The following is a 23,483-nucleotide window of genomic DNA, read 5'->3' on the forward strand; positions in this document are numbered from 1 at the left end:
CCCAACCATCACTTTATTATATTAGTCTCTTTTAAATTTTTTCCCTTAAAGTTCTTCTTGATACAAGAAGAAAACATTTCTAGCTTGCTGACACAGACAAAAACTGTATTTCTGCAAAACTGTTCTTTAAATGGTGGTAAAAAAAACCAAACTGTAAATATAAAATAAAAAGTATGTAAATTTAAAAGTTTTAAAAATACATACCATATATCCATGTGATTCTATATTCATTTTTGTTTGCCTGGACTAGTCTCAAGTGGGGAGCAGCCTGATTAATTATTTTATAATGTTTGATTTGATAGAATTATTCACCTTAACTCATACGTCAGAGTTAGCTTTATTTATTTGAAGTAACACTTTCAAATTGATTTACGTATTTCTTAATTATTGTACATGAATGCCAAAAAAAATTTTTACAACAAAAGCATGCTTTTGAAAAACAGATTTTAAATTTTGTTTAACATTTTTTTCTTTCAGTAGTTCTTTTTAATATATTACAATGAATATTTAAGTTATTAAGATTGAAACCCACCTTCATACAGCTACGGTTTTGAAATTTCCAAAGCAATTCCATGCTACAGTTTTCAGAATTCAAGGAATATCACCAAGAAAGACGTCAACCTTTTTTTTTTTTTGACTACTCTTAATATTTACATTCCTTTAAATTGCTAGCATGCCTTTTCTTATTTTTTAAAGTTCATTTTTTCTTATTCTTATCACATTAGCATCTAGCAAAGGCCTTTTGATTTTATTATTGTAATTTGGTGCATTTTATATGTTTTAATTCCAGATTTGGGTTTCTTAAAAGTGGAACTGTAATGAATCAGATAGGACAATAGGATTTCTTGGCAGTTTGTGTACTTGATATTTTTGAAGTTTTCACTTACAGAGTCAGCTTGTCTATCATATGGTTCCTTATCCAAGACTCATAATCAAAGTGCTTTGATTCTTCATTTGTTTTAATTTGCTGTTATTATTATAATTATATTAAGTAGTGATACTAGTAAATTAGCACTCAAAGGAGAAAATATTTTAGCATTCTTTCAGCTATATCTGTAGACATAAGAAGTGCACATCTTGGTATTTAATTAATGTAACTACATTGAAAGTGATCTTTACTCTGTGAATCCTTTGTAAAATGGAAAAGAGCATCACATACTGGTATGGTTTTGTTAAACAAAAAACTTTCATAGCTGAAAGCTCTTCTGAGGGCATCTCTGAATTTTCTCCTTGTCTGTTTCTTTTCGTTTCATGTTCCTTTCTTTGTTGTTTCTCATTTTAGTGAATGGATTTCTCCAATGCCCTCTGTTATTTTTAATCAGTAGTTTCTGATCACCACCTCTCCAGTGTCTATTTCCTAAGTTGTGTTATTTATGTCAAAATTATATCATTTAATGACATCACATATTGTAAACAAAAAAGTTTCTGCTATGCTAAGCAATATGTTGGCTACTTTTATGGACACCAGCACCCTTAAATGTAAATCATTTGCATATTATTTTGCCATTAAAAAAAGTTCATTCTTAATATTCTTGTACATGGAACTATGGGTAATATGATAAGTAAGAAATTTATACAAAAATGTTTCTCTTGTTAAAACATTGTTTTTATTCCAGGTATTAGTCTTAATTTTTTTTTTTCCTTCAAAATAGATGATCCATAATTATATGGAACACTTAGAAAGAACAAAACTTCATCAGCTCTCAGGGAGTGATCAACTAGAGTCCACAGCTCATAGTAGAATTAGGTAAGCTTTGTTGTTATACCTTTTGCCTTGAAAAAGCAAAGTAAATAATGTTTCTGTTTCTGTTTCTCTCTGTGCTTTAATCCTGGAACAATAGTTAGGCCGATTGAAAAGTCCTCTACTGTGGTTGGAATGATATAGGAGAGAATAGCATAGAAAAATAGAAACAGCTTTCACTATTGAAAAGGTAAATTGTGAGCCATGCCATATAAGCAGCGTAATGAGATATTTTAATTGTTTTCGAATACTTAACAGATTGCATTAGGTTTAAGCTTTTTTGATTTGTGGGAACGCTGAAATTTTTTCATTTCTCCTGGTTTAAAATCCTTTTTGTTACAGAGAGGCAGGTTTGAAAGGGTTAGCGAGACTTGTTTGATGTAGGAGTGTGAATAAATTATGTAGATCCCCTAGCATTGTAGCCAATGAGCTAAGCTAGGATTCTTAGTGGAGAGGAACATAGTAGTTAATAGGCTGGCTGTCGCTCAGGATTGCTGCACAAATGCTAGGGGCAGCCGCTCCATGGTTATGAGGTGGGGAGAACGGGATGACGTCATCTCTTCGGAGCTGCTGCAGGATGAAGTGGAAAGCTGCTGCTGATGGCATTGTTTTTGTGGCAGCAGCTGAATGACAGATCCTCACTACAGAGATACCCCTTTGGCCCCCGTGTAGGCCTCCTGGTTCGGGCATTTCACCATGCCAGCACAGCGCCATGAGTCCTGGATGCATGCTGCTGTTTGTGTTTGGCTTTGTTGGCGGGGCGGTGGTCATTAATTCTGCTATCTTAGTATCGCTCTCTGTTTTGCTGCTTGTGCACTTTTCTATTTCTACCGGTGTGCCAGCTCTGACGCAGAACCTACCAAGGATACTCAGGTACTCCAGTCTCTCTTAGAATCCCCCTTTAGTTGGCTTTTCTCAATTTTTAGCTTCTTGGGTCTGCTTTGTAACCATTTCTGTTGCAGATTGAAACAATGGAAAATGGCCTGAAGCTAGGATTTCTATTTTTATAGTCCTTTATTGGCTATCACTTGGGGATGCAGCTTTGTGTTTGGAAACCACGACTTAGGAAAAGGATTTTCGTATTGTACTTATACATAAGTACAAGGTCAGTGTGGTCTTGTTTTAAGCAGAGTGTTCAAAGTGTGAAGAGAGATCAGAGTGGAGCACCGTCCAAGTTGACACAACCTCTGATTTAGCCTCTGAATATTTAGGGACAAATATCTTTTATGCTGGGACTTGCATTCGATTAGACATAGGCCGGTAATTTTGTCCCAATTGTCTTTTGACTGATGGAGATTTAGGCATCATTTTTGCAATTTTTGATAGCAGCTCATGGGAACTGACAATTTAAATATTTTCCTTCTAAAACAAAATATATTTTAGAGTGGAAGGATTTAAACCTTTTAGGGCAAGGAATGCATTCCCCCGCCCCCCGTCATTTACACATCAAAGTTGTGAAAGCTTTACAAAGCCTATTCACTATTGTTTTGTCAGATGTTGCCCTTTCTTTGTAGACTTGGGTGACAGATATTCATGCCTGCTTGTGGGGGTAGTCAGTAATCTCTGTAGCTTCTCTGCTTTTCACTTTACTTGTACCCTGTAAGAACCATCTTGTACATTTTAGAGGTATAAGGTTTCGATTTATTTTGTTTTCTAACTTACCAAGCTAAAACTATTTGTTGTTCAGTTTTCTGCTTTTCGTATGGTTTTAAATGAAAGTTCATAGTGGATAGCTTTTATTATTTAAATTTTTACCTAAAATATTCAATTCCCATGTGGGATTTAGATAAATAAAATGAATGAAAATAGTAAATTCCCTCAATGTGTTCTTTTTAATTCATAGGTCAATTCATGTTCAACATTAGTTCAATGCCTAGAAATTAAATTTTAAGGTCTGAAACTAAATGCCTTTTTTTTTTCCTTAATTTTATCATTTGTATATATTTCAGCACATAAAAGATTTGTATGTATGTATATGTATATATAGGCGTTTAGGAAATTAAAAATACCTTAATATGTAGAATCTTAAAATAAGACTAATTTTAAAGGGCTGTCTTAGGTTTCAGTTCCGTCTGAGAAGGCAGTGCCATGCTGTGCCTTGCCATGCTGGGCGCTGGGTAGCAGGCTTTGGAGTTGGGCTGCCTGGGGACACATGCTGTACCACAAGTGAGCTATAGGACCTTTGGCAACTTGCTTACTTTTGCTGTGCCTGAGTTTCCTCATCTGAGGTTCTTATCCCATTGGTGGTTTTAAAAATCATGTGAGGTGATTATTTTGTATTTAATCAGTTACAAGATACACGGCAAATTAAACAGGTAAATAGTTTTCATGCCATATTTCCCGAAAATAAGACCTAGCTGGACCATCAGCTCTAATGTGTCTTTTGGAGCAAAAATTAATATAAGACCCAGTATATAGTATGTTATATTATATTATGTAATATTATAATATTATATTATTATATTATTATATTTATTATATTACATACCCGGTCTTATAAGACCAGGTCTTATATTAATTTTTGCTCCAAAAGACACATTAGAGCTGATGATCCGGCTAGGTCTTATTTTTGGGGAAACACAGTAGATTACTTATATGTACCCCTTTTTAGCAGAACTATTTTAGCTCTCGCTATTTTATTGATGATATAATTTATGATTAAATTTAAAAAGTTCCTTGACACAAACATTGTTGTTACTCTTATTGAATAAAGATGTCAATGTCTCAGTATTAAGATTGAATTGCTAAGAAGTAGGCAGTTCCAAGGAAAGTACATGGGCCTCGAGTCAAACAGGTCTGTCTGATTTTGCATCCCATCTCTGCTGATTGCTAGTTAAAGTCTCTGAGCCTCTTTTCATAATCTGAACACTGGGAAAATAATCCCTATTTCCTTATGAGGATTAATGAGATCATGTAAATCATCCATTTCAGTGCCACATGGTGTTGAACAAATGTAACCTTTTTTTTACTTCCCTGTCTTTTTATATATATATATATAAACTATATATGAGATTTTATTAATGATTATGTATTTTAAATGTGAATATAGCCAAAACTTATTTGTGAAATTATTTATACATGTAAGATACATTTAGATAACCAATTAAAAAATGGACACATGGAACTAAGGCAGTTTACAAAAGAATGTAACAAGGGTTTTGATAGTTGATGATAGCTTTGTTTCTAGACAGTAATAGCATATTGAAACACCTGAGGTTTAAACCTGCTACTTTATAATTTTCCACATGTGTCCCATTCTGTGGTTCCTTCTGTGAGTTTTATTGAAGCATTTAATACATAGAGTAGCAAACATGCATACCTACATAGTACAAGACTAACGTTCACCTTTTGGGGTTCCTTTTCACAAGTAGGATTCTAACTGGCTTACATAATTACATGTTCTTCTCCCTGCTCCTAACTCTTAGTGTAATCTATCAGTAAAATGAGGCGAGAAGACATGTATGTAGTAAGATTATTTTTCTAGATTTGGAGTCATTGCGTCATTGGTCCTCCTGACAGATGGCTACTAACTACTCTCTAAAGAAAAGTTCCCTCCCTATAGAGCAGCTTCTGAATGATTAATAAAAGCCATACAAAGAAGCGTGCATTCTACTTGTATTTTGGGTTATAGATTTACAGATTCCTTTCCCAATAGTTTTATACTTTTTCAGTATTTGATATGTGTGAAAATGAATATGTTGTCATTGATGTAAGAAGATAATTCTTATGATTGGCCTGTATTTTGATTTCTGTTAGAGTGTGACGATTCATATGAAGTCTGTGTTATCTTCTTGGTTCTCTTTGCATTTGGGGCTAGAGAGCTTTCCATTAAACTCGATCCATTAAATTCGCAGTCACTTTTTTGCTTAAGTCATTCAGATATGTTAAAAAATAAGTATGTCATCTAGTAGCTCTTAGAAGCTTAGATATTCAGTTCCCAAAATATGTTCCCCTCAAATTGAGAGATAAACATCAGGTCAATAATTTTTTATTTTGCCAAGTATGGACATTAAAAAAATTCCCCTGCAATCACTGTCACTATCATTTGATGGAAAAAAAGGGCATTTAAAATCAAAGAAGCAGAGAAGATATAGAAAAGAGTCATTCTCAAGAAAGAACAGGTTCTATGATATATGGAAATGTATATGTGTACAATACATACTGTGTTATCTAATAAGGATATCATAAATAATACCTCTTTTTGCCATGGACTTATAAAAACTATTGCTGAATCAGCATTTGGGAATAATTGGTGTAAACAGAATAGTTGACTAGTTACTTTAATTTTTATCCTTTGGTTGTTTTGGCTGCTCATAGTCACAAACTCGGATTAGGTATTAAAATCCGTCTTTAATTGTGCTGCCTACCTGCATTCGAATCAAATAGGAAAAGTACTCCAGGTGTGAAGAAGAGGTGAATGATTAACTCTGAGAGAGAAAAATCCTGTTCTATTTTCTTGTGCATACAACTTTAATAAAATGTAGTCTGTCAAGCCTTTTTGCTTCACCTAATCTTAAAGAAAGTGTTCTGACAGTTTTATAATACTAATCCTTTCTGATTGTCATTAGGAATGGAAGAGCATACCCTTTGTTAAGTGAGGACACATTTAAAAGTGGCTTAAATTCTTGGCATAAAAATCAGTGTACAGAATGAAAGACTTATTTAACAAAACTGAGTATTTTCCCACTTTTATTTATAACCTCAGTGTTTCTAGTCTTACATTCTTATCAGTAGAGTTACAAGGTACAAGTTCCAGGAGGCCCCAGACCTTTAGTGTCTCATTTCTTTCCAGTTTCCACACTTAGGAGCTAATGACCCAGGCTGACCTGTTAGTAAGCTTGTTTCCACCCTCTAAAATCCCTTTGATTTAGAATCTTCTATGCATCAACAAAGGATGTTTCTTGTTGCAATTCTATTATTATTAAAATTATAACTCTTGTTCTTTGAAATTTCCCACAAAGCATTGGAAACTAGTTTTGCATAGTTTTTGTCTTCCTTGTTTGGAAAAAGTGACAATGGTTTTCTCTTATGTACTGTAATTAAAAGGAACTCATACATGGGTTCCTGATATAGGGGATAAAACTCTTGAGCTCTTTTGTACCATTTAATCAGTAGCCCTGATTTAGATCATATCAATGTAGATACTCCTTTAGGCAGAAAAGGCATACCCTGAAGAAGGTTGGGAAAACATCTAGGGAGGAAATCTAGAAGCAGGGCCTGCGGTCACTTCCAGAAGAGGCAGAGGCGTTGCAAGTTCCCCTAGGGCTAACCTAAGTATGCGTGAAATTTAGCAGTTCTCACCATGAAAGCAGACCACAGACTGCTTCCTGGGCAAGGAGCTCCTCAGTGACTTGTGAGATTTCCTAGACCATTTCTTACTACTTTTCTTAGTCGATTTCTTGGGGCTAATTTAAATTTCTGAGACCCTGTTTTTTCTTTTTGGTAAGTCTACTTGTTCAGATAGGCAGACAATATTATTTAAGAGTAATGATTCTAAGGCAGTGACAGCCAGGCTTATTGCTTATAGTCATGATGAACAGAATTAAAAATGAACGAATGCTTAATTTTTTCTCCCCTCTCTAAATAGAAAAGAACGCCCTATATCACTAGGGATTTTTCCATTACCTGCTGGAGACGGATTGCTTACACCTGATACTCAGAAAGGTGGTGAGACCCCTGGATCAGAGCAATGGAAATTTCAGGAATTAAGTCAGCCGCGTTCTCATACCAGCCTGAAGGTAAGCTTTCTTCTGCTGAAGTCTTCAATTTACATTTCATAAGTTTTTCTCTCTAAATTGAAAGACTAGACTACCAGAACATAATAAACATAATAATGAAATAGTTTGTATATATTTTAATTTGTAAAGCTGTCTTTTTTTTTTTTTAATTGGAAATGAGCTCTTCCCAAAGAGTTTTAGTTTTTTACTATTCTTTTTCAAGTTATAGGAAAACAAAGTCAAGCGTTGTTAAATCTTGATTAGTATACTAAAGGCACTACTGACAAAAATTTCTATTTGATCTAGGCTACATTATATGAATTTAGTGTGGGGTGACTAGTGAGCCTAATTTTTTTTAGAATTGAAAATCATTGCCACCTGAAGTCCTTGGTTCACTGTTGGAAGCTTCACAATTCAGTGGGACTTCACTTTTCAAAAAACAAAACAAAAAAAAGTTCCTTCCTCAAAACCCTTCATAAAGCAACATCCAAAAGTACATTGTGTTTAGCTAAAAAGGCCTGGTGTTGATTCATTATAGATACATTCTTGACCAAGAATTTGTCATAAAATAAGTTGTAAATATGGTATATGGTGTAAAGATAGTATAATACATAAATAATATACTGTAGGAATGGAGATAAATTCTATATCTTATAAAGTGGAATGCTTATAAAGGGAATATTATTTATAAACGAACCTTACTAAATTATAAAATCTACTCTGTCGTAAAATGAACAAGCTACCTATAATGAATAAAAATGAATCACATCTTACTTTCCTTGCTTTTTCTCCAAAGTACTTATCGTGGTCTAAGTACTTGAAGATGGCTTGTAGGATACTTCTGAAATGCTCATTCATTTATTGACTTTGTCTGATTCTCTCTACTAAGAACATGAAATCCATGCAGTTTATTTGCTGCCATATCCCTAGCACTTGGCAAAGTTCCTAGCCCGTAGTGGCTACTCAGAACATGTTTGTTGAATGAATTGTTTGTTTTAGTTATTAGACTGTTTTAGGATAATATAAATAAATGGTCTATTTCTCAGCTCTAGAAGGTGGAAGCATTTAGAATCATTCCATTGACCTTTGAAATGTACTCAAAACAGTAAGCAGTCAATAAATATTTAATAGCTTTTCTCTGCCTGAAAAGTGTTTTTAGCAGTAAGACTGACCTCACTTTTTTTCCCTTCTCTTTTTTGCTCAATTTATTAGAAGCTAATCCTGCAGCTTCTCAGTGTCAGTCCATAGTCATAACCGCAGGGAGCTCTCATTCTTTACTCCCATGGCCACACTGCCTGTGGATTTCATAGATCTTCCAACAGACCCATCTCTCAATCGCCTACTTGCCTTGTCCCTTTCCTAAAAAAAGTTGAGTAGGAGGGATACTTTTAGTACATCAAGAGTGTATACCATATGGTAACAATATTTTAATTACTATCCACCTGAAGAGAAGATTCTTGTAATTCTCTTGTTATTTAATCCAGTGACATGCTGTGGCAGAATTTTACTGGCAAGTTATAAACTGATTAACAGATTATTAATATGGACTTAGGCATAGGTGGTTTTTTTGTGTGTGTGTCCTCCCAGAGATAGTAATGCAGGTACTCCCCAGAGAGTTTCTAAAATAAAATCCTGTCTCATTCTACTCTGGACATGGAGCCACTAAATGAGTTAAAGACTCAACAGATATGGATTTCCAGGAAGGGCTAAAGTGGTACATTTCAAAATGGCAAAAGTCCAGTTTGTAAAGTGTGTCTAATAATTAGGACGTTATATAATTTACCTGAGCCCTTGTCATTAACCAGAAGTCTTTCTCTAACTTGGCAAAAGGCTGAGAGTCAGGGGTTTTTAGTTCACAGTGTACCCATTTCGTTAGTCTTGGTTTCCATGCATAACAGAAACTGGACTAGACTCTTTCTAATTTCATATATTCTGCAACTTGCATTTTTCTGAGACCTTTGGAGATGACCTAGCTATATTTAGGGCATGCTTTGCCTTCATTATGAAGGAATTGAAGGTGAGAATTAGAATCTATTATTAATTTTACTAGTACAAAATTTCTGTGACGTGAGGTTAAGGTGAAAATGTTCTGTGAGAAAACCGCATGATGGGTTATAACCAAGGAAATAGCTTTAGGAAACTTTGTGGCCAAAGAATGGCCGTAAAGGGGATTTGCCAGTGATTGTAAAATTATGGACCTTCTTTGTTGTTATATTGCAAATTTTTCACTGTAAGAGAGTTGTAGTCAATAAGGTTATACCTTCAGGTATTGGAAAATCTGCCAAGAATGAAGCACCTAGAAAAATGTACAAGTTATCCTTAAAAAGAAGTGTTTGTACATAATTATTCCTTCATTTATCATATTCTTGTTGGGATCAACAAATAGGTAAACAAGTAAATGAAGTAATAGAATTTCAAGTACTGTTATGTACTATTAAAAGAAAGCAAGGTAAGGGGATAGAGAGTAGTTAGTAGGGAGGGCGCTTATTGTAGGCCTGTCTGAGGGAGGGGGGATCTGACCTTGGCATGAGGGACGTGCGTGTGTCCAGAGGAATGTGTTTCAGGATGATCGCAACATCTGTAAAGGCGCTGAGGTCGGGGAAACTTGGGGTTTGAGGGGCAATTGTTTTCTCTTCATCCCACTCCTGAGACTTTCAGTCCTGCCTACTACACCGACATCCCTTTTCTCAGGGTTACCAAAAACATCCATCTTTCCAAATCTAGTAGGAAAATCTCTCACCCTACCCTGTAGCAGCATTTGACACATTTGAATTCTTGCTGCTTCTTGAAATACTTTGCTTTACTTTGCTCCCAGGAGACACCTCTCTCTCTCTCTCTCTCTCCCTCTCTCTCCCTCTCCCCCCCCTTTTCTTCCCCTCCCCCCTCCTCCACCCCTTCTTCCTCCCTCCCTCCATCCCACTGCTTTGCTGCTCCTTCTCCATCGCTGGTTTTGGACCTCTAAATGTTTGAGTTCCCCAGGGCTTAAAGTTCAACCCTCCTCTCTAATCTGGGCCGCTCAAGTTCCACGTCTGTAACTGCCATCCACACATCGATGTTCACAAATTTGAATCTCTGACCCTGACCTCTTCCCTGAACTCCAGATCTCTGCGTCCAGGTGCTTCTTTGATAGTTCTCTCACTACGTATTTGTGTCCTGCTTAGGTTACCACCAGTAGGAGTACTCTCTTTCGAGGCCATTCTAAATGCACAGCTCACATAAAGACTTCCTTGACACCCTGTTAATGGTCTTCAGTCTAATTTAGAGATCAGCTCAAGGCAAAAAGCAGAGAAGGTTTATATTACATTAACAGAATGTTTTTGCGGGGGGCTTCTAGTGAAATGGGTTAAAAGTAACTTCTTATGTTAAATGACCAAAACTTGTTCTGTTAAAAATTTATTATAAAAGTGCAAAGGCTGGGATGGCAAAAATGTTAAGATAGGGTTGTTTATCCAACTGAATTACATCCATGAACAAGCTGCAAATAAAGAAGGATTGGAGAACAAAGGCCAAGAATAACCTATGACGGTCCTGAAGAAGAACAGCAAGAACAAGAACTTGCCCTCCTAGATATCATGACTTCCTGTAAAGCTCTAATTATTAAGATGGTGTAGTACTGCATTAACTGTCCACCCTCTTTTCTTTCTGCACATTTCAGCCCTAAAGCCCCTAGGTAGGAGAGCAAGGTAAGTGTGCGCAGGGTGAGGGAAGTATCACAACCCAAGCAAGGTCAGGAGGGTGTCCATGTAGGGAGCGCCTGTTGTAGATAGTCAGGGCCCCGCCGATGTGAAGGACATCCTTGCAAAGGGACAGCCTGGGCTGGGGGGCTCAGATCCTCAACAGGGTGATGAGGGTCTCCCCAAGGAAAGGCCACAGGCTTAGGGTGTCAGAGTCTGATCAGGTGGGGAAGCCTGATGCGTCCTCCTGCAGCAGCAGCATGGGTGAGCGTGGGGCAGTCTGGGATGGAGAAGCAAAAGACACACAGGGACAGATGGGTACTGGCAGAGAAGGGAGGCATTGTAGTGGCAGAGAAGAGAGACTACAGGAGACTGCAGCGTGGCAGTCAGGGGACAGTAGTTTTAGAATGGAAGGAGTTGTTAGCAGTGTCGGCTGGTGTGGGGAAGTCAAGTTGGACGAGGACTGAATTTGTAGGTGTAGGTTTGAGCACTTTGAGTGCAGGGCTAATAATGAAAGGGAATGTGAATCATGAAAGAAGGAAATAGAAAGTATAGATTACTCGAGAAAGGTGTTGTAGTGGGAGGAGAGAAAAAGGATAACCTGAGTTGGCAGGGTAGCGGGAAACGTACTCTTTAAGATGGGAGAGACTGGGTTGTTTTTAGACTTAGAAGAAGAGTCCAATAGGTAGAAATTTAAAACAAGGGCGTGAAGGAAGATGATACATCGGAATCGCAGGGGAAAGGCAGTGGGGAAAGGTATCACATACCCCAGCTGCAATGAACGTGCTGCGTTGATGGGACACCCCAGTTTTTCCTAGTCTTTTGCTATTACTCACAATACTGCAGTGGATAACCGTGTACATAATTTTGTACTTGTATTTCTAATTCCCATAGGTGGGATTGCTGGATCGAACCATGTATTTAAGATTTTGATAGGTATTGCCAAGTCACCTGCCAAAGGGATTGCAGCCATTTGTACCCTTATTGGCAATGTCGTATAAAGTCTTTATTGCTTTGTTAAATTTAGAATTCACATATCCCTCCCTTATGCCCAAATATGGAAAGAGAGAGAATGAAGTGTTTTAAATATCTTTTTTTAATATCCTACACATAAAACTTTTTCATGCTATTTTCTACACCTTGGTTGGTTTCAATTTGGCAGTGATTTCACAGATTGCATCCAGTTTCACATACACACATATATGTATTTATACCTGTACGTATACATGCTCCTGCACATGCCCAAAGACACGTGTACATATATGCATACGTGTATATACTCCAAAAAAGTATTTTTTCCTTTGAAGAATCTTCTGGGTTGTTAGTTGTTGGCAGAATGTGACTTTTAGAACTGAGAAAAATGATTTTAACTAAAAAGCAATTGGATTGATACCTACTTAGAGTTCTATTAAACCACATGACCTGAAATGCTTTGGTAGAGCTGCTGTGCGAAGCTCTTGTTAGCAGTCTTGGTATGTGAAGCCAGTGGTCGATGGGTGCTGCATTCTTCAGAGGATGTGCTTGGCATACAGAACAGGAAATGTTGGCACGGAGCCGGCATTCTTGTTCAGAAGAATTTTCCACTTCCTCCATTTGTGGTTAAGTTCTTAAATTGTTCCTATTTCTTTAGTTTTTCCCAAACTTGACTCTCTATAGTAGTTGAATCATATGCCTGTATCTTCTGTGATTGAAGAGTCCTGTTATAAAATGCATGTGTAATTTTAAATTCTCAAACTGAGTTAAAGCTCTCAGTTTTTTAACTTTTAACTTTGAAATATTTTAGACTTAAAGAAAAATCGCAAAAGTAGTCCAGAATTCTCGTCTATCTATCATCCAGTGTCCACCATAGTTAACTAATCATTGTGCAGTTATCCCAACTAAGAAATGAACACTGGCACTGAGGGGAGGGACAGACTCGCCTCTACCCTAAGGTTCTTCTGGCTGGTCTAATAATCAAATTGACACGAGACAGATTAGCAAGAGTATACAATCAAATGTAATACATACACATGTACGGGAAGCCCACATACCAGAGTCAGAGACCCCACATGCCACAAGAGGTTCAAAGTTTGAGAGGGAACATGGGAACATAAGACCTCTGAGCTAGGGATGCAGTAAGGTGCCTTGGGGAACTGCAGGGGTCATTGCAGGATGATAAGAGCACGTGCTTAGTAAATGGAAGTTGGTCCTGCCCTATAGATTATCTCTAATAATCCTTTATGGGCAAGTCTCCTAACGACCTTCTAGGTAGTTAAGGCAGGGGAAGAAGTTTCTCTTGAGCCTGAAGCTAAAATTGCCTGTAGCTCAGAACAATCCACATACTACAGAAGCACATCTTGGTGGGGCTTGTTCTGAAACCCCACAGCACAGTACTTACCATTAGCTGCTAAACTGTAGATTTATATTTGGATTTTGTCAGTTTCCCCGTTCCTGTCCTTTTTATGTTCCAGGACCCAATCCAGGCCCCCACATTGAAGTGAGTTACGTTTCCTCTGTCTCTTCCAGTGTGTAACAGTTCCTTGTCTTTCATGACCTTGAGGCTTGAAGAGTACTAGCTAGTTATATTGTAGAATCTCTCTCAATCTGGGTTTTTCTAATGATTTCTCATGGTTAGATTGAGGTTATAGATTTTTGGCAAGAATGCTGCAGAAGCAATATGCCTCAGGGCTGATACTAACCTTGACCACTTGGTTCTGCTGGAGCGTGTGGGATTTCTCCTTTGTGCAGTTACTATTTTCCCATTTATAATTAATATCTTGGTGGATATACCTTGGGACTGTGCAAATATCTTGTTTCTCCTCAAACTTCCAGTTTTTTAGTATCCATCAGTGGATCTTACCTACAGCAGATCCAAGTAGTGACTTCTGAGCCTTATAATTGCTTAAACTAGAGGCTTAGAGGAGGTGATTTTAAGTCAAAATAAATCCCCCCACACACACCCTCATCGTAACATATTAGATAATAGAAAAATGGATCTTGTCATCCTGGGCGGTAGTACAAGCCAAAGATACTAGAACTATGCTAATATTTAGTAAATACATGATAGTTTTCTCTTGACAATCTTTCCCTCTTACCAGGTCAGCAGTAGTCCTGAACCTCTGAAGGCTGTAGAACAGGATATGAGAATGGTGTTGCAGAACGTTTTCACAGAGTAAACGAAAGTGTTATACTATTGGTTACTCTTCAACTGATATTTTCAAGACACCAAGTGCTCAGTTTGGAAGACTACTGACGTTATTCACTGAAATACAAAAGAAAAGTATTTACAGTGGTTGTCAGGGCTTTACTGTAATCTATAATTGACTCCTCCTCTGAAGTCAGCCTTTTGAGATAAGGGAGAGAAAATATAGTGAATCATATAGAAATTCAGTCTGTTTACATTTATGTAGCTCTAGGTAAGAAAACTAGTATGCTTTGCACAAATATCTTTCTAGGACGATGTATATAACTTAGATGAATCCTAGATACAGCCCAGTGTGTCATTTCGCCGTTTCTGCCTCCCTAGTTGAACAGATTTCTTCAGCCCCAATCAGGGCACCACTCAGCTCCACTCAGCAAACATCTGTTGAGAACCTACTTCATGTCAGTCTTGATGTGCGGGGCGCTTAGTACATAAAGATAAATGAGACATCTCCTACCCACTACGTCAGGGTTAACCTGGGTCGGTGGAAGCCCTTCAACAGGCTTGTCTGTGACAGTGAAATAGTGTCCTTTCTTCAGAAATATCCTCAGGGTTCGGACATTTATACCTTTCCTTTAATAATACGAATTTTCGTGAACCTGCACATCATAATTTATATCTAGATTTATTTAAGCTAGCGGTGTCTAGAGATACGGCTCTCTGTTTCTTTGGGTCATAGACTCCTCTAGGAATAAATTGAAGTTATGAAACTCCACAAAATACATATACATACAGAATTTTACCGTTCTGTTGTGCCATAGAGTTGTAAATCAAAAGAGGTTAAGAACCGCTGCTTTAGACATTTAACTTTTATTTGGGGAGAAAAAAGTCAACGTAGAATTTAAAATATAAGGTAATGTGTTATAGTGGGACCCACGGGACGAGTTTATTACCTTTTGTAATTTTGTCTTTACTTTCATTAGGGCTAAAGTCTCTGAATCTAAAAGACAAACTTATGTAGCAGAGTTGCTTGCCCCTTTATTTAGCTTACTTCAGATGGAGTCAGGCTACTTAGAAAACGTGAAGCATTTCTAAGTTGTCCTTAATAGGATAATTTATTTTCTATAGTTGTAAACATACTTTATAGTCTTTCAGAACATAAATAGCTACAGTGCAACACCAGATAACACATGACGTGTGTATTCTATACAGCACTGAGCACATGAGGCATTTGATGACTGGAACAACTGAAAATATTTTTGTAAAGGCTTATATTTTAGCCTGATTTCTAAAACAAGTAGGAAAATGGCATAACGACCAGATTGTTTTCACCACGGTCTCTAAAGTGAAGCTGAAAGTAATGACACCTATTTTCTTTTTTGCATGTGGTAAAAAACGCAGAAAAATTTTACCATCTTAACCATTTTTAAATGTACAGTCCAGTAATGTTAGAATTTTCACATTGTTGTGAAACAGATCTCTAGATATTTCTTGTCTTGCAAACCTGAAGTTCTATACCCATTAAACAACTCCCCCTGTTTCCCTCCCCCCTGCCCTGGTAACCACCACTCTACTTTGTGTTTCTATGAATTTGACTAGTTTGGATACTTCGTATAAATGGAATCATGTAGTATTTATCTTTTTGTAACTGGCATATTTCCCTTAGCATAATGTCCTCAAGGTTCATCCATGTTGTATGTAGCATGTGACAGGATTTCCGTCCTTCTGCTCATTTCATTGTATGTATTTCATTGTTTATTCATTTCACCTGTCAATGGACACTTGGGTTGCCTCTGCCTTTTAGCTGTCATTAATAGTGCTGCTATGAACATAGGTGTGTAAATGTCTCTTCAAGATCCTGCTTTCAATTAGTATGGATATCTGTATACCCAGAAGGGGGCCAGCTGGATTATATGGTAATTCTATTTTCAATTTTATATGCAAACTACTTACTGTTTTCCATAGGTGTTGCACCATTTTACAATTCCACCACCACTGCACATTTCTAATTTCTCCACATCTCACCAATACTTGTTATTTTATGGATTATTATTATTATTATTATTATTGATAGTAACCATGCTAATGGGTGTGAGGTGATACCTCATTGTGATACTGATTTGCGCTTTTCTGATGATTAGTGATGTTGAGCATCTTTTCCTGTGTTTGTTGCCTGTTTTGTGTACCATCTTTGAATGACACCTGTTCTTTTAACAACTTAAGCATGCACAGCATTGCCATTCCTTTATAGTTATAGCACTGGGATCCCAAAATCAGGTCCCTGCTTTTTGTGGACATTCTCCAGTGACATGCACAGCCTACAATGTGAGAGTCTCTTAAAGACTGAGGGGGAAGTGGGGTTACAAAATAAGTACATTTGTCAGAAAGACTTGACAGCCATGTAAGCATCCACGTTTAGCACCCACCAGCCATTGATGAGAATATCCAAATCACATCAGGCAACTAGAATTGATAGACCAGTGGTCGTCAGATAAATAAAGTGGCATTTGTAGTCAAGACTATTAGCCAAAACAGCACAACCTGGCTTATGACTGGAATAAAATAGGAGTTGGCAGTCTCCAGAAACCACTGATTGAATATGAAATAATAGTATGTAATTTCCCTATAACTTTATATTGAATAATTCACATATAAATTCTTCCAGTTTGCACTTAGACCCTAGTAAGAATTTTCCCTCACTTTGCACATGGTATCTTACAAGCTAACTGTTGAACAAAAGTGATATATTTTATCTTTTAATAGGTTAATATTTAGGCTTGTCTTTGTTCTATCTTGACTCGCAGGCATTGTTAGGGGCTGAATTTCATAGTTTCTTCCGTAGGGTATACAATAGAAGAATATTGTACCCCCAGTCAAACATGGTAACAGAGACTTCTCATTTTAGTGCTTTCCTGCTAATCTTGGAAGCTTGTGTCAACTGCCTGGGAGACCAACGAGAAATGCCTCTTTTGAAAACTATTCCCTTAAAATTCAGAGCTTTTCCCTCTGCAGCAATCATGCTCTATCCTTGGGATCCAGTTGTCAGAAGTACAGCCCACACAGTGAGCTATTTTAATGAGTGTAAAATATTTTCATGTGATAAAAGTGTAAAAGGGAAATAAGTTGCAGATAAATAAATCTCATGTTATATGGATAGCCTAGGACAAATTTAAAACCTCATTTTCTTCTAGCAGATCCTAGTTTACCACTCCTTGTAGTCCTAAACCTTGAGGTCCTTTTCTTGTTTTAGGTTCATAGTCACAATCCTTTTCTGAATCCTTTAGGTTCAGAAGAACTCCTGGTTGGTTTATTTCATACTGCCAGGTCCACAAATGAACCTGGGGAAGAGGGCTTTTGCCATACTGTTTATATTTCTTAAGTAAAAATAATTAGTCCTTGGGGATGAGATGATAAGGAGGAAGAGGAAATAATATCTCTACTTGACTTTTATTTGAGAGGTGAATGACAAGTGCAAGATTGACCTCAAATTATTATTATTTTTTCCCCTTCTTCCACTTCTCCCCCACCCCTCTCCGGTTCAAGCCGTTGTTTCTCAGTCTAGTTGTGTAGGACACAGCTCCCTGGCCCATGCTGGTATTATGTTTTAAAGCTTCAAAGAGTGGAAATTTATGTATATGGTAACATAATATGAATTAACCAGGTTGTTTGATTAACCAACAGAATACACTTTTATTTTTTTAGAGTACACATCAAAGCACAGACCGAGAGTGGGACTCCAGGCTTCTAGTTGCCTTCACTGTAGGCTTCTGTGACTCCAGGAATATTACTGTCAGTTTTTCTGACTCACTTCCAAACAAGCTAATTTGCATGACTTAGTAAATTTTTATCAGGTGCTATTATATTAGGTTCTAGTTACCAGGTCAAGGAAATAGTTAACAATTTTGTCTTTTAATTTTAAGAGAGGAGGAGATGATAGGGAATTGAACTACTTATTTCTTTGCTTTGTCTTCTCTTCCCGTTGGAAATCAGCGCAGTATTGGGGATGCACAGAAGAGGATAGTTGGCTGCACAATTTAGCTAATTCTATTAGCGTATAGTTAATATTGCACTTCAGATGACAGATCAACGAAGTTATCTTAAACACAAGGCAATGAATAGATAGCTCCCCATTCATAAAGAGTATGAATGGTTTTCTTTTTCTCAAAACTTTCAAGTTGAAAGATAATTTCATCTCGTTATACTAACTCAAGTTGGTTTAGAACCTATTTTTTTTCCTTGTAAAAGTAGCACATACCTATTAAAAATTTGGAAACAAAAGTATCATAAACAGCAAAAATTTTTCACTTACTGTATTGAGTCACTATATATACTTAAACTTTTTTTGAGACCATGCTTCATATATAGATTTATATTCTGATTTTTATAACTTTTTCTACTTAAAAAAACTATATATATATATTTTTTTTTCTTTTTTTAGTGTGTGTGTGTGTATATACACACACACTAACAAGAGCAAAGGAAAAGCAGAAATCACTCATCCTACTACCCAGTGGCAACCACTGTTAAAATTGTCAGATAGGTGCTAACAGAATTTTTCTAGCCATATATTTTTTTATTGATCATACTGTACAAAACTGTTTTAATTCTCAGTCTCTTTGTAAAATTTTTGAATATTTTCCATCTCAGTAATATTCATCTATAACACCATTTTTAATTGCTGCATAGTATTCTGTTGTGTGGATGTAGTATAATTTGCTTAATCTCCTATTTTGGAGCATTTAAGTTGTTTGCAGTTTTATGGTGTTAAATGACATTGTATATATGTATATCTCTGATTATTTCTTAAAAAGTATACATTTTTTCCAAATTAACATATAAGCATTTCCCTATGTCACTGAAAATTCCTTGTAAGGAAGTATATTATGCTACTTTGGACATACCATTTTGTTTTTCTTTTGATAGACTCAGAAACTCAGGACTTTGTTTTTAGTAAATGAATCAATATCTATCATGGATATATGTGTTTCTTAAAATAATGATGAGCAATAAAATAACCAGTAGCTGACCCACTATTATACAAGTTCAAGGGCAGTATAAACTGACAGAAATTGAGACTAGCAAGGATTTATTAGGAGAAAGATCTTGAGCAAACCCTTGGATTCAACTGGGTGTTAGAGCTCAAGCCCAACAGTAGAGCTAAGATATTCAAGACTCTTTAATAGAGTAACTCTATGCTGGGTGCGGCCCTCACATTCTGTGACTTTCTACATTTCCCATTATTTCAGAACAACAAAACAAAACCCAGAAGCCTGGGATAGGAATTGTGGCCAGCAGACTTGTTGAAGGGATAAAGAGCTCTCCCTTTGCATAGCAAATATAATTCCTTTTGCATAGCCTACGTTCTCATCTGGCTGTTGGTTTTATATTTGTTCAGCTATTCTTGGTAGTCAAATTTGTGCTACATCAGATATTGATATTGAGAGAAGACAGTGGAGATGAAAACGTTTCAAATGTTGTAAAACTTAAGAGTTTTGGTGATGAAGTTAAGTTCTCCAGGTGTGGTTGCCTTCCTTATAGTTAACGTCCATGTGCCAAAAATGTTTTCTTATACTCGAATAGTTTTACATTTGAATTTGAACACCCTCTTCTCAGCACCTAAAATAACCTAAATCTTGTAGGCAGGGTAATATAAAGCTGTGGAGCGTGTGTATGTACTTTTGATTGATATATAGTGTTAGGTGTTTTTTTTTTCATTGCCTGGATTTGGTTCCATTATTTTTATAACCATAATGCATTTTTAACAATGTCCTTTGAAAGTTATAAAAGATAAAATTTTAAAGAGGGTAATAAAAATCACTGATAATCATCCCTACCATAGCACAAATTAAATGTTTATTTTCCCCCCAAAAGCATGCATTTCAAAATTTTCAGTTTTGTACAATGTATTGTTATAAATTATAGGGAACATTTTAAAACTCTTAGTATGCGTGAACCCATTGCTAAGTTTTTATATAGAATAATTTAGAATAATTCTATGATTTAGATACCATGATTTCTATTTTACAGATGAGAAAACATAGATATAGAAAGAACACATAATTCACCCAAAGTTATCCATTTAGTGAATGGTAAATTCAGTAAATTTACCTTAATCCTTATTATTACTAGTAGTAAACTTTTTTCAGCCTTTTTTTTTTCTTTAGACCTGGGTACTTTGCTTTATAAGAACTGCCTCATTGGTAGCCATTGGACAATGTTTTTAACGATTTTGGAGTCACAAACCCCTTTGAAAATCTGATTAAAGTTGTAGATACTTTACTCAGAAAAATGTGTGGTCCACAAATTTTTCATATAACCTCAATTTGGGCATGTAGCTGTTGAAGCCTGTCTGTGAAGCCTAGAATAGTAGTTATCAAATTTTAGTGAGTATATAAATCACCTGAGTTGCTTATCAAAATGCAGATTACCTGATCTCTCACTGCTAAAGTCTACACTTGGACTTAGAATCTCCCCTTTTTTGTTCTTTTAGAATCTTCCCTTTTAACAAATACTTCAAATGAGCTGTAAGCAGGATGTTTTCAGAACACTTTTTACAAAACTCCTGAGGTTTGAGAATCTTATTCCACTGCTGTTTTAGAGCAGTTACTACACAGTACATGCTCTAAGTGTTTGGAAATAGGTTTTTATTATCAAATAATTGTACATTATTATAACTGCCTTTAAAAACTCTGATATGGACATTAAGATATAATGGTATTGCTAATACTGCCAATCTACTTTTATCTTCAAATTTTCTATTTAGAAGAATCTCAGGTATGTCTGAAAAAATGTTATTTACTTAAATATTTCCCAATTATTTGAATTGTCTGTAGAGATTATTTTCTCTGGTAACCAGTGACTCTTTATTACTGTTTTTAAATAGAGTTTTCTCTCGGCAAGTTTGTTTTATAACCCATTTTTAAAATGGTTTAGAATAAATTACTTTTTTAAAATTTTTCTCTGTAATTATTTTTATTTGTAGGATGAACTTTCTGATGTTAGCCAAGGAGGATCTAAAGCTACCACTCCAGCATCAACAGCTGCTTCAGATGTGGCAACACTTCCTACTGATACTCCCTTAAAGGAAGATAATGAAGGATTTGTGAAGGTTGCAGATACACCAAATAAGTCAGAGATAAGCAAGCATATTGAAATACAGGTTGCGCAAGAAACTAGAAATGCGTCAACAGGTAAGTCACCCTCCTCCTTTACTTACTGGCAAAGCAGTCAATAAATCTAGATGCTGTGGGCATGAGAAAATTCATCACTGGATGATGCTGTTTTAGATTTATAAAATAGCTTAATAATTTGTCGTACTCAATTGTAAATAAGCTTAAAAGAGGTAATGATTAAAGTTTTGGAGAGAAAAATTTTGGGGGCTGGAGGGTTAGAGAGCCTGTACGGTAGCAGGATAATGTTTTACTGTTCCCTGCCTTAGATCGTCAGTCTTTGTCTTTGCTTTGTCCATATACCTCCCCTTAAATAGGAATGAAAACAGGGAGTTCTGGCCTGGGATACACTGTGCTGTGTCTCAAGAAATATACATGAAAACTTTCTTTGGTTATTTATTAGTGTCTGCTGTTAACTGTTAATTGAATATATGACGTATTGTCTAATCCTCTGTTTCCTGGTATCCACTCTTTCAGTTTTTTTGTGATCAAATGATGTGTTTACAATCATAGAAGCAACAGGATTTTCATATTAGGGGCAATATGTGATATATGCATTATTTGGCATCCTGTCCTTTCCTAAGGCTCTGCTGAAAATGAAGAGAAGTCAGAAGTTCAAGCAATCATTGAATCCACGCCTGAGTTGGATATGGACAAAGACCTCAGTGGATATAAAGGCTCAAGGTACTGCCAGTGTCAGATAGACACGTCATGCTTCCTTTTCTCCCCTCTCAGACGCACACTGTTGTTCTCTGGTCTCTGACCAGACAAAATGCTTTCAAATATTTAGTTGAAGAAATGTGGGTCTTATCTTCCGGTTCCTGTTTTTTAAAGTAGACATTGTACGTGGTTTAAATGTTTTGTGAAATGTTACCTTTGCAGCATCAGGGATTAGGAACATGTGGAAGGACGGAAAAAAGACAGCGAAGGGATAGCCCATACTTTCTGGAACTTGAGGAAACATAGAAGCAGGAGTGGGGGAATTAACAATTTGAGCAAACTTTGTTCCTTCCCCCAGATCAGGAAGAAGAGAATGTACTCCCTTTGGAAGTGTAATGATCTCATTATTGGAAGAAATTAGTCTCATTTTACATGGTGGTGGTGGTGGGGGGGCTGTTTAGTGGTGGGAAGAGAATGATTATATGTCATCTTAATCAAGGTCATCTGAAATAGATTGATGTTCAAGGATGTCAGACAGGAAATACTGCCTTTGAATTTCTTCCATAAATCTTATCTTTTAATTAATTAATAATGACCATGAAAAATACATGCCATTTATTGATTTCTGCTAGACATTGTGCAGTATACAATAGTGATAAAAAACATGAGCCTTGGGTAAGACTGGGGGTTTAAACCCTGCCTTAGATTTGAATCAAAGTTAAGTTTTCTTATCTGTGAAAGGGATTTATAATAATACTGCCTTCAGATGGTTGTGAGAGGTAAATTAATCAGTATATGTTAAATTGCTGGCAAAGTGCCCAGTTCAATAAACGTTGGCTGCTATTATTGCTATCATCATCATTATTTGATGTAATTTGACCTCACTTACAACCAAACAGAAGTCTTCATCCCCATTTTACTGATCTGGAAACTTAGAATGTGTAAGATTCCTAAGCTAGCAAGAGGCAGAGCTGGGTTCAGTCTAAACTCTGATTTCAAAGACTGTGCCCTATAAAAAAATGTTTTACTTTATTGCTTATTTAAAAATTTAAACAATTTAGAATATAAAAAGTAATATTTGCTTCTTGTCTATTCTCTCCTAAGCCTAGGAGATGCAGCTACTTGTTAACAGTTGTGTGCTATTGTCATTCTGAACTTCTTTTTAAAAATCAGACATTTTTATTATACTAATCCATTTATGCAGTATTAGGGTCAAATAGTAACACAAAATATGAAGGGCATTTGTAGTCCCTGGCCCCTTCCTGCCCCTTATTCCCATTCCTAAGAGGTAATGTCTGTCGCTACTCAGCTAGCTTATGCTATTTGTCTTCAGGTATCTAAATCACATCCTTACGCTGGTCTTCCTTGGTCCCTCTCTTTCTCAGCTGGGATTCTATAAGA

The 23,483-nt window shown here is 36.3% G+C and overlaps 1 protein-coding gene across 16 annotated transcripts in view; it reads left to right on the forward strand.

Annotated features, from left to right (window-relative positions):
- Positions 1 to 23,483, forward strand: part of SPAG9 (sperm associated antigen 9) — a 110,450-nt gene that overhangs the window by 43,334 nt on the left and 43,633 nt on the right. For 11 of the 16 annotated variants that reach the window (XM_019730987.3, XM_019730983.3, XM_019730991.3 and 8 more), the window contains 4 exons: positions 1,653 to 1,747; positions 7,329 to 7,479; positions 21,236 to 21,443; positions 22,007 to 22,106. In XM_019730987.3, coding sequence (XP_019586546.1) covers positions 1,653 to 1,747; positions 7,329 to 7,479; positions 21,236 to 21,443; positions 22,007 to 22,106 — 554 coding nt within the window. Of the gene's footprint in view, positions 1 to 1,652; positions 1,748 to 2,242; positions 2,615 to 7,328; positions 7,480 to 21,235; positions 21,444 to 22,006; positions 22,107 to 23,483 lie in introns of those variants that run through there. The other 5 variants (XM_074320536.2, XM_019730998.3, XM_019730997.3 and 2 more) reach the window with 2 other exon arrangements.

Source organism: Rhinolophus sinicus, chromosome 12 (assembly GCF_057876585.1).
Source record: "Rhinolophus sinicus isolate RSI-liver-muscle chromosome 12, RSI-T2T, whole genome shotgun sequence".
Lineage (NCBI taxonomy): Eukaryota > Metazoa > Chordata > Mammalia > Chiroptera > Rhinolophidae > Rhinolophus > Rhinolophus sinicus.